Source organism: Orcinus orca, chromosome 13, assembly GCF_937001465.1.
Source record: "Orcinus orca chromosome 13, mOrcOrc1.1, whole genome shotgun sequence".
In the NCBI taxonomy this organism is placed as follows: Eukaryota; Metazoa; Chordata; class Mammalia; order Artiodactyla; family Delphinidae; genus Orcinus; species Orcinus orca.
In genome coordinates this window covers 78871354-78883982 of record NC_064571.1, presented here as the reverse complement: position 1 = coordinate 78883982, position 12629 = coordinate 78871354, and the positions used below count along the sequence as shown (strand labels likewise).

Here is a 12629-nt window from a genome sequence, read left to right as displayed (position 1 = left end):
TTTATTTCTTCTATGTACAGAAACTAAGCTCCACAAGGCCAGTCTTATACATGTCTTCTTACGTATTCTATTACTGAGCCTAATACAGTAGCAGGAGTATCAAAATATTTTTGTTTTATGAATAAACAAGTTAATAGTAGGTATTAACTACATGATCATAATTCTGCTCTGGGGCCAAAGAGAGACTCTGGAGGGAGAAACTAAAACTAGAAAGTGAATACAAAGAAAGGTGAAAAAATTGCTACAGAACAGAGTGCCTCTATCCCAATCCTGACTAAGTGATCTTGAAAAACGTACCCATCCTCTTTTCACTTCTGTTTTTTTTTCACTTTAAAAATAGGGAGAGTGGATTTGAACAGTGGTTCGTTACCTTTTTGTGAGTCATAGATCCTCTTGAGAAATCAATAAACACTAGCAATGTTCTCCACAGAAGCTTTATATACATAAACTTATGTCAACATAAGTTGACATATTTTATAAGATTATGAAAAGCCTTTAATGTGAACATTGTTTTTTTATTATTTTTTATTTTTTATTTTTTGCGGTACGCGGACCTCTCACTGCTGTGGCCTCTCCCGTTGCGGAGCACAGGCTCCGGACGCGCAGGCTCAGCGGCCACAGCTCACGGGCCCAGCTGCTCTGCGGCATGTGGGATCTTCCCGGACCGGGGCCTGAACCCATGTCCCCTGCATCGGCAGGCGGACTCTCAACCACTGCGCCACCAGGGAAGTCCCGAACATTGTTTTTTTAATGTGAATATTGTTAATGCAATATGAAACACTAAAGAAATATTTTATAACATTTAAAGGTAGATAAACACATTAGATACATACATACAAAACCCTCTCCATATTTTATAATAAAGAAAGCCCAAAACTCCTAAGCTAGAAGGAAGCATTTATCCAAAGAAAGAAACAGAAGATTTATAGATGTGAAATGTTTTGAAGTATTAAAGTCCAATACCTTCTTCTAAGTTCTTGTCACATATTTATTGCAGATAGGGATGAAGTTGTTTAAGCTTAGCTTTTCTTGACAAACCAATTCTGATTGGTCGACTGCATGTCTTAAGAGGTAGTAGTCTTGAAATTCCATATGAAAAGTTACCACCTAAAAGTATAAGACAATAAAAGTACATAAGGGAGTAAAAATCAGTCATAGTTTCTATGCTTAAAAATTTTTACTAACTTCTAATCATGATACTAGCAACATTTACTGAGTCACTGAGCTAAGTGCTTTGAATGCATTACTTAAATTACTCCAATCTCCATTTTTTAAAAGTGGAAAACTCAGCACAAAAAATTTAAGTAACTTGCCAAACATACAATAAAATAGCAGCTAAATAAAATCAGCATTCCAGTCAGGAAATCTGACCTAACAACAACAACAAAAACTATATAGGTTTTAAAGTTAACTTGATGTAGTGGTTGTAAAGACCATGTTGTTTTTCTATTAGAAGTTACTAGACTATACTGTTAATAATTACATTTGGCTTCTAATAGAGATTATTATCAATAATAGAGCACAAATGTATTTCATCTGTCATGTATCAATGGAGGGCTCTAATTTTGAAGTTTTTATTTAACATCACACTAACATTTTCTAAAAAGTTCAAAACATTTCATGGAGGTATATATGTTACTAAATCAGTTAACCAAACAAGCAGAATCAATTACTCTTGATAATGAGTACCTCTCATTAACAAAATACCTCTTACTTTGAGTACTTTTTAAAAAATAAACAGTAGGGTACATATGTAAAGCTAAAAATGTATCAAGCTTTAATGAATTAGTGTGACCTTAACATAACAGCACATTATGCTAAAAACAGTGTAATCAACCTAATGTTAAATATGATAAAAGGTAAACAGCATGATTTCTACTAAGCTGAATCAAATAGAATCTGTGTGTATCTATGTAAACAATAATGAAATACAACACAAAATTTAGCTATATGTAAATAGAGAGAAAACACAAAAATAGCTATAAATCAGTTTATGATATTTTATTCAACATTAAAATTATAAAGTTAATTATAAAAATAAGAGGTTCATTTTGTTGTGAAGCTGAAACTAACATACCATTGTAAAGCAATTATACTCCAATAAAGATGTTAAAAAAAAAAAAAAAAAAAAGCCATGTCTATATTGCTGCTCTGTCTAGCATAAAAAAAAAAAAAAAAAAAAAATAAGAGGAAAATGTATTGCTATATTTTTTCATTTTTTTAAATGAAAAAGGATGGTCTAAAATAAAATTGTTGGATCATGAGTGATACACTAGATTTGGTTATAAATTAGGTAATTTCAGCAATTTATGCTAAGTGTACATCTTTATTATGAAATTGTTTCAGAAAAAAGCTATGATTAGTCTACTTGATTACTTTTTCAAAGTATAGCTTTCCTCTTTCACATTCTAATACACTAGATACTTCTGGTAATTTTGCAATGGATGGGAAATGGGAAATCACTGAACCAATTTGTATCAACAGCAGGTCTTTTGCAAAGCACATGACCTTAAACAGTCATTAAATTGTGGCTATAAGAATATGCTTCTTTGTCTCCTTGGATTTCCTACCTTTTTTAAAAACTAAATAATGATCCCTTTTATTATTGCTATATACTAGATTAACTTACTGCTTTGTATTGTGTAACAATTCTAAACATCCAAGCATAATACCAGAAATTGCTCATTTTAGAAATCAATGTTAAAGAAAAAAGTCATGAAGGTTGTTGGTGGTCTTTTAGAAATAATGCCAAGTCAGTTGTTTTCTAAATCCTTGTAACTTAAAGTTCCAGCTCAACTCAAAGTCTAGCAGCATCTCCATTTGCTAGGACCTTGATAGAAATGCAGAATCTTAGAGCCTACCACACAACAAAATCAGAATCATTTAATAAAACACCCAGGTGATTCATATGTCAGATGAAATAAAAACTCACTTGAGAGCTATGAGTTTCAGTTTTATTTGGGGACTTACTGTGGACCATAACCCAAGATACAGCCTCTCAGATAGCTCTGAAGAGGTAAGGGAGGAGGTCAGCATATATGTGATTTTGGAGAAGGGGTACCTGCAATCAGACACACATCTTGGTAGAAGGTTACTGCTAGTCAGGAGGAACAGATATCTTAGTTAATTATTTTAGTGCTTTTCTAAGTATGAGAAGATGCAAGAAATTGGATTCATACAATTTTCCCCTGAAAATATCTATCTGAAGGCCTGTTCTGCCAGTTTTTCCAGAGCACAGAATGCCTCATTCCTGATTTCTGCCCTGAACTCCTTTCAGGGTGTGCTACAGGTCAGCAAGTGCAATGGCTAACGACTCAATCCTTGTAGAGTCGGGTGACTAGTGACATTCTTTGGCTGACATATATCCACATTGAAATTAGAGAAGTAGGGCTTCCCTGGTGGCGCAGTGCTTGAGAGTCCGCCTGCCGATGCAGGGGACATGGGTTCGTGCCCCGGTCCGGGAGGATCCCACATGCCGCGGAGCGGCTGGGCCCGTGAGCCATGGCCGCTGAGCCTGCGCGTCTGGAGCCTGTGCTCCGCAACGGGAGAGGCCGCAACAGTGAGAGGCCCACGTAACGCTAAAAAAATAAAAAATAAAATAAAATTAGAGAAGTATTGGTGCTAAATGATATATAAAGCACCTGGCACACTGGCTAGCTGGCATTTAACATGCTCAAAGTACTTGCCTTCTCCATACCACAAAGAGAGAAGAGAGAGACAAGGGGAGACAGGATACCCTGGAGATATTAGTAGTAAAAACTTTAATTGGAGGCATCATGATGACAAGTGGGTAGGTATCAATAACATTTCTGTACAATCAGAAGTTTTCCAATACCTTTAAAATCACCCTACATAAGCAGGCACCCACTCTCCCTAGGCAGTTAGTCCAGTATTATCCCCACTTCACAGTATCTCCCAACTTTTCCCTTACACTATGGATTTTAACAAGCCTCAGGAAGATCATTCCATTTTTATACACTTTGAAAGTGGATTCAAAACAACGATCCTAACATAGTATTAAATAACTGTGGCTGACCTCACACATTATTTTTCATATTTTATAACAAGGAGGAACTTTTCCTTGTGAAGCCACAATAGAGTATCATGGGTTCAGATATTTCCAACAAGTGTAACATTTCTTTCCCAATTTAGGCACATAGTTTAATCTGCCTCAAATATCCTTTTTATTATCACAATTAACATCATGATGACAGAGAATATGTTCCTAAACCCAATTTCTTCCTTTCTTCCTGTCCTAGAAGAAACAACCCCTATCCTTTTCAGGCCAATTCCACCATCCCGCTTTTAGTCTTAGAGAGTATTGTTCCTTTAACTATTTCCTTTATTCGTGGGAGAAGAAATTTCCCATGGGCTTTTGATCTTCCAAGGACTTGGATTAATTTTTAAGAGTATTTTATTGTAAGCTAAGAAAAGAGGAAATTATGCAATTCTGAAGTGTCTGAATAAAAGTACCAGGGACAGCAATTCTACTGATGAGAAGCCAGGAGAAATGCTTTGAGAAATGATGCATGACTGAAGATATTTTGGTAAATATACTTCACCTACCTGATTATTATTTCTAGATCTAGTCTTATTGTGTAATACCAGCAATTTCTGACAAATGGAAATGTAGTTATTCAGAAAATAATTCCCTAATTTTAATCCAACTCTTACCTCACCCCCATTGGTACTACAAGTTAGAACAGGTGTTAGACTTAGTGTGTCTCATTCTGATATTAAACACCTCTTAGGCAAAGGATAAGGTTAGCTGTTTAACTTTTCTTCAGTTTGATTTTCTATAGTAAGCACAAGTTTAAACGCCATAGTCCTAAATCATGTTAATATATGTAAATGATGCTAATTTCTTTCAAAATCACTACATAAAATGTACATATAAAGAGCCTCATAATCTTTCAAGAATAGAAAACAATGATAATAAATGTATAATTGGGAGTAACATCAACGTAAATCCAACTTAGATAAATGCCTTTTTCATTTTTGCTAATTAATGTTACATACATTCGATGTGTATATTAGGTATATATATATATGTATATGTATATATATATATATAAAACACCTATTTTATCATATAGTTATTGCAATGCATCACTGCAAATATTTAAACAGTTTTAGAGTGCATTTTCTAATTACATTCTAAATGATATTTTAATTTTAGCTAATTTTTAACTATAGGAATTTGCATCAGTAAATTATTAATGTTTACAAAAGTATTAAATTATTGTATTTATTTGTTAAAACCCTAAGTATATTTTCCTCATGCTAAAAGTACAAAAATTCAATAATCATCTTAGAAAGTATTATAGAAAATAACTAAAAATCTTACCTCCCTTCAGTAAATAATTAAATTTTTCTTCCTTAAATTCATCAGAGAAAAAAGCTGGTCTTTCAGGTGAAGGTTTTTCACAATCTAAAAATAAAGATCAATGTGTTATAGCAAAAAGTAACTTTTATATAAAATGTTAATACTATAAAATAATTACTTTTTCAGGAATATTTCCTCCCATTGGCTCCTAATATTTAGATAAGTAAAACAGGACAAAGCTCCTTTTAAAAATTTCATCACTTGTTCCCATCAACTTCAGTATGTTATTTAATGTTTGAACAACCTTTATAAAAAAATAATAATGCATCAATAAACATTGTCTTATACCTTATCTTCTTTTTTGCCAAAATTATATATTTGGCCTACACAGAAGAAAAAAAAAAGCAGCATTTTCTTTTTACTCAGAAAGTATATTTTAAAACTAATTTCATACCTTCCTTAGAAGTAGAGTAGAGTAATTCTTCCTCTGATGTTCTTAGACAGCAATATTCATTAGGAACTTCCTGTTCTCCATTTTTGGGTACTTTTTTCCATTTAAATAAACTTTGGTGTTTTTCATGCGTATTAGGCCCTGCTATCGTATCACAGAGCAAAGAAGATGAACATATTTTGTTTTCTGTACCCATTTTCAAACCTTTTTTAATCTCCGTTTTTACCTCCACAACATCATTATTTTCTACAAAGTAATTTTCTTGCCCATTGTTGGTTTCCACAGTGCTTAGAATTTCATTTTCCATACTAATTTCATGAAACATATGAAGTTCTTCAAGTACTAAATCAAATTTACTCTTCATCTCAAAATCGTTTACTGTTGTCAGAGCGTCTCTTGATAAACACTTAGATAAGTCCTGAAAACATTCATTGTTCCCAACACTCAAATGAGTGTCAAACTGAAGATTAAAACATTCTGAAGAGTCATTCTTTGGATGAAAATGCTTTGAATTAGCTAACTCACTTTCTTGAAAAATATTCTCAGATTCATTTCTGTCAGCTACATTATTTCGATTAACATATTTAGTTTCTTCCACACCTACTTTCTTATTCATTAATGAAACTGGTTGCACAAAAAATATGCCTTCTGTTGAATAAAAACTCTTTTTCTCTTCCTTTTCTATCTTAATATCTTCATGAACTTGGCAACTGTTTGTTAAACTTTGTGCTGTGACTTTTACTTCCTCCTTCAAAATTAAGTCACATTTTTTTTCTTCAATTTCACTTATCAAGTCCCCAAAATTTAGCACCGGAGTTATAGTTGTCAGATTGGTTTGTTCATTGTGTTTTTTGTCGTGGCTTGCCTGTATAGCCTGTTGCCTAATATTGAAGAAATCTTCAAATATGCATTTAAAATTAAATCTGTTGATCTTATTATGCTTTTGTTTTCCTTCAGAATATAAATCTTGGTTCTGCATATTTATTTCATAAGTTTTTTTATTAATATATTTCTGGATCTGTATAAATTGAGGACAAGACTTAACATGTGTTTTAACAGTTTTAGGACTACAGTGCACCCAGTTTCCCACACTCATGAGTCGTTCAGGACAACTCTTATTCTTGTAACTAATTTTTGTCAAAAAAATTTCATCGATGTCATCAAAGTCCATTAAAAGGGGAATTTTTTCATATGTTTCAAAAATTGGAAAGTGTATGTTTTTAATTGTCATACTGGAGGAACTGATAAGTTTTTTCACTGTAATGTTTTTTGGATAATTCAAATATATTACCCATTTGAAAATGCATCTCTCTTCTAATTTAGAATAATTTTCAATTATTGTTAAAGAGTCAGAGTTATTGAGCAAAGATGTTATGTTGGTTTTCAATATAATATTTAGAAGGTCTAAAACACCGGTTTGTAAATATATGCTTAAAATATCATTATTTCTATTGACATTCATATTCCTAGTTATTAGATTTTGAACATCAATTTGATTTTTACACTTCAAAATTCCATACCAGGTTAAGATATTGTTATCTTTTTGATTTCCTGAAATACTTTTAAGGAAATAAAAAATTCCTGTAATGAAATTTTCAAAAATACTGCTTAAATGAAAGTCTTTTTGTGTAGTATAACATCTCAACTGTAGCATATTATCGTTTTCTCCTTTACCTTTGAACCAAAAAATTTTTATTGAAGCTTTCTGACTACCCAGTGTTTCTATCATGAGAGGCTTTGATTTTTCTTCATGTGTTTTCATGACTTCTGTATTGTGATAATTTTCTTTGCTTAAAAGATCTGTTTCTAATAATTGTTGCAAATTCAATATTTCTCCAGTTTTCATATTTTCACATTTAGTTTTGTAACTATCCATAATCCAACAATTTTTCCTATTTTTTCTCAAAATATGTCTAATGTTACAGTCCCAGTTTTTCGATTTTTCTGATCTGGTAGATATGTAGCTGTCCAGGCATGTTTCTGCCTCTTCCCAATTTGCATTTTCTAGTTTTATAGTGAAATTCTTTGCAGAGTCTATTGCATCAGACTTGATACTACAGTGATTATAGTAGTGTAAACTGATCAAGTCTTTTTTTCTCGCACAAACACTTTGGTTGCTGAGTGACTGGTGGTTACTTCCATAACATTCAGAAAAAATATTTTCTGCATCCACAACTTTTTTATCATCCTGTAACTTTTGCTTCTTAACATCAGGTCTATTTTGGGACCAGTGAATGTTTGTGAAATCCCTCACATATGCCTCATTTTTGTCATTTTTCGTCATTATTTCCTTTAAATAGACAGAAGACATTTTGCTATTTAAATCAGTTGGAAACTCAGGGATACTTATCGTGCTGCTATCTCTGAAATAGCTGGGTTCGGCAATTTCCATGCTGGGCTGGATTTGAGATTTTGATATTTTTAGTGTAGATGCTGAAATGCTATTTTCTTTTTTATTTGATGGCGTAACGCTGTCAGCTTTACATCTGTTCTTAATATCATGAAACGTTGATTTGGTTTCCTTGTAAAAGGTAACATCTAAAAATGAATTTTCTGTCTGTTTTGTGCAATTATTGTCTTTCTGGCTATTGTCTCTCCCCTGGAGTAAATATGGTTTTCCATCATCGTTTTTAATTGCCTGTCCATCATGTATAGAGGCGTTGGGCAGCTGACCAGCCTCTGTTCCAGATCTATCACTGCAATGCACACCGAAGGACTCTCTGTCATACAGCCCTGGTTCACAAGACGTTCTAGAAGCCTTCAAACCAGAATCAAAACTTTGTGAGGGGAGAGACCGCAAACAACTCTTCATCTCAAATCCGCTATTTTGGCATACCAGATTACACATCTGCTTCTCACCGACAGATTTCTCCACACGCGAGTCTGTGGAGTTATCAAAAATCTCCTTAGCTGAAACCAGGAGCGCCTTGAAGGGTCTGGCCGACGACTCCCAGGCTTTTTCCACCTCAGACAAGCGAGGCACCAAAGGCAGCCTCCAGCCCGCCTCAGAAACACCACCGGGCTCCTCAAGACGGGGCCGCTTACTACGGGGTGGTGGGGAATCAGGGTCGTCAGGAGGCGGTAAAGGGGAAGCAGACTCCCCGAGCTCCACAACCTGCGGCGCGCGCTGCGTGAACGACATGACAGCGAACTGAGGGAAGCTGTCAGAGGCTCCGGCCAGACTCGAGTCTCTCAGCAGGCGCAAAGTGGCTCCGCCCCACCGCGCCCCCCGAGCCCCACCCCCCGAGCCCGCCTCGGTCACGCCCCTGACACACCCCTTTAGGCCTGGCCTCGGCCCTAGTCTCACGGCTAGCCCACCTCGACCACGCCCCACCCCGCCCCCGTGGCCCAGGCCTAGGCCACGCCCCCATCCACCGCACTCCCGCGAGTCCCAGGTAGTCTCTCCCTCAAAGCACCTAGCGCCTGGGACTGTTACTTTGTCTATTTTTAGCGCCCTTTGCTATTGCCAGGGTTGTAGCCGATTGAAACTTTTTCTTCCCTCTGGTAGAATTAATGAGAAAAGTCAGAATCTCTTTTTTTTAAATCTGTGAACTGAAACAGCTTTATTTTTTTAATTCTAAAACTCTGTTTTCCTCAGAAGCGACTTCTCCACAGTTTCTCCCGAGCGTCTTGTCCAGTAAAACCATGCAATTCTGTAAACACCAAACCAAATCTCTCTGTGTGCGGATAAACTTTCCAAAATGCTCTTAATAACCCCAGTGGCATTGAAAATCAGGTTTCCACTTCGCTCATGAAGTGTGTTTTAGGAAAGGACGGCACTGGTACTTAACGATCTGAATATTTGAGGAAAAAACGTGTGTAGAAACTATTATCCAGATAAATTATTAATCTTCATTTTAAGACTGTAGAAAAAAAAAGTTTTCATATGCGCTGTGGAGTTTTCTTTCCCAATATTGTGAATGCCACTACTTAAAGATAAAAATTATATGTTTCAGCTATTCTGTTCATTATAAGCATGAATAATCATACATATGTGTGTTCTGAGTCACACATAATAAATTTTGTAAATGTTGTTTTTCTTTTTCCTCTGCTTTGAGAACAATTTATTATCTTCAGTCAATTCTGATTTTTGTGAATGTTGTACTTCTAAAGAAGAAAATGATTTTCAAAATGTTTATTAAGAAACTTGCAATTACTGCTCAGTAATCAAAAACATCAGTCCCCTTGATGATTGTTTCAAAGTTGATAAGTTGTATGTTCCCTGGTTAAAAAAAAAAAAATTATAAGGACTGCAATAATGTGCAACAGGAATCCTAATTTCGTAACCCATAGGCATATAAATGGCAAAATATGACTGGCATAATACTTTAGGTAATAAACTGTTCATCAGCCTCCTGTCTTGTAAATACTTAGATATGCTGTGAATCCAATTCTAGGCATTACTTTGGCTGTGAATTCTTCCAGAGAAATGTTTACTTAAATTTGTTGAAAGCCTTAAAGTATAAGCACTTCATCAATGCTGTAAATAAGAATGTGGCAGTGGCTCAGATTACACCTCAGGGAGTTCTCAAAGTGCTGCTTCTATATATCTTTAGTTCCACTGTTTTTTTATCCCAGATTTTCCTCAGTTCTACATTCCATTCAAATGCACTCTGTTCTATGCTTTAATCAGCCTCCAGACTGACTTGCATAGCCAAGGTGGATATAACTGGTACATTAACATAACATTAGAAATAAGCTTTCTATCTTTATAGGAAATGCTATAGCTTTGTGATTTTTGATCTTTGTGATTTTTGATCTTTAACTTGGTGTTTATTTCTCATCTTGCTAGTTTTCCCCAGAACACACTATTTTTTAAATCTCTATCACACCATTATTTTAAAATTATGCGTTGTTTAAGGACTAGAATTCAAATAAACCCAGAAGTTTTCAGTTTAATTCAACAATTGTCTGAGAACTATGTCTAAGATGCTCTTAAGTGTACAGAAATGTATGGTTTTGTTTTTGTTTTGTTTTTTTCTGAAGAAACACAGCAATGAAGACAGGAAAAGAAGTCTTTTCTTGCACTTACTTATTTCAACGTTACATTAATGACCACTGTCACTTTAATCAATGCCTATTGAAACTACTACGTGTGTTTTCCCTTTATTTTTAAAATGCTACCTTGCAAATAGTTATGAGAAATGCAAAAAATTGTATCTTCAACTCATCTTAATCAAAATATAAATGAGACGTTCAAATCTTCCCTACTCTTCAAGGCCCATTTCAAATGTCACATTTTTCTATAGCACTTTACCTGCCCTTCCTTAGAAAACTCCTACCTCCTTAAAAAACAGTAAACTGAGCTTTAAGGCCAGCACCTGTCATTTCTTTCAGCTTGGTGTCCTATTACAGTTCAGCTCTGAAGGAATGAAAGCATGAGATAAACCTCATACTTAAAATATGACAAAAGCTCCTGTTAGAGTTAAGTCAGAAATTCACTCAGTACCACAGGATGCCTGAAGTCCAGTATCCTTAGCACAGTATGGCAGATCCTCACAACTAGATCCTACCTTAACTTTTTTGGCTTCATCTTTTTTTACAATTTGCCCTGTGCTGCCTACACGAGACTGTTTGTTATTTTCTTGTCTTTTCATGCATGTTCTCAATACCCTCCTCTTTCTCCACCTGACAAATTCCTATTCAGCCTAAAAGGGTTCTACCCAAAAGCTACCTCCACTGTGAAAGCTCTACCTCATCCCTGCCCTATCCAAACCGCAGTCAAGATTATTTGTATCCTCATCTGTGTTCCTGTCGAACTGAATTTTCAACCATACTATAACACTTACAACATTGTATTGAGCTGTTTACATCCCCTCTACCAGACTCTGTGTTAATAGGGCAAAGATCTATTCATTTTTACATCCCCAGTGCCTCAGTTAACTTCAGTTAATGAGAAAAAATGTAATTATAGTACTGTTACTATACCTTTACCAATCCAAATGGATTTTGTGGTGTCTTAAGTGTGTTTTAAGCTTCTTGTTTTGATTTTATATGTTAAAATGGAGACTTGCTTGAGATCATACCAACATAGAGCCAAAGATTGACTTTAAATATTACCAGTATTAATGTCATTTAAATTTCATGGTAAGAGCAGATATTCAACAGGACAGATTTTCTCTTTTATGTCTTTTAATAAAGCATGTAAATGATGAATAAATACACTCAACCTAAAACTTTATTTCAGACTGACAAGATAATCAAATATATTTTAAACACTTAATAAGAACAACTAACACAAATATTTAAACCAGCGCTTCCCTGGTGGCACAGTGGTTAAGAATCTGCCTGCCAATGCAGGGGACACGGGTTCGAGCCCTGTCCGGGAAGATCTCACATGCTACGAAGCAACTAAGCCTGTGCACCACAACTATTGAGCCTGCGCTCTAGAGCCCATGCCCCGCAACAAGAGAAGCCACTGCAAAGAGAAGCCCGCGCACGGCAACGAAGAGTAGCCCTGGCTTGCAGGAACTAGAGAAAGCCCACGCGTGGCAACAAAGACCCAGCACAGCCAAAAATAAATAAAAATAAAAAGTTTATTAAAAAATATTTAAACAAAATACAGGGGTTAAAGAGGAAAATATCACTTACTAAAAATATTTAAAATAAATATGGCTATAAATAACACCAAAAGCATTTTTTATCAAGTCACTAAGAAGTTCTAGTTGGAAAAATATTTCAGAAAACCATGGTGCTCTGTATATCCACATATGCAATTAACCTTTCAGCAGAGCAACAACTGTAACTTAATAAAATGGTCTTAAATGAGACAATGTATAAGCAAATACTTTAAGCTTTAAATCACCTCCTTATTGTCAATTTTCATTAATGACATCATTATCTACCCACTCT

General features: G+C 34.9%; 1 protein-coding gene across 2 annotated transcripts in view; it reads right to left on the bottom strand.

Moving 5' to 3' along the window:
• Window positions 1–12629, bottom strand: part of RAD51AP2 (RAD51 associated protein 2) — a 51328-nt gene that overhangs the window by 16990 nt on the left and 21709 nt on the right. Inside the window, exons 1-3 of one of the 2 annotated variants that reach the window (XM_012534868.3) lie at window positions 5781–8919; window positions 5348–5431; window positions 964–1107 (exon numbers count right to left, since the gene is read on the bottom strand). In XM_012534868.3, coding sequence (XP_012390322.2) covers window positions 989–1107; window positions 5348–5431; window positions 5781–8919 — 3342 coding nt within the window. In that variant the 3' untranslated portion in view covers window positions 964–988. Of the gene's footprint in view, window positions 1–963; window positions 1108–2244; window positions 3579–5347; window positions 5432–5780; window positions 8920–12629 lie in introns of those variants that run through there. The other variant, XR_004485984.2, reaches the window with a different exon arrangement.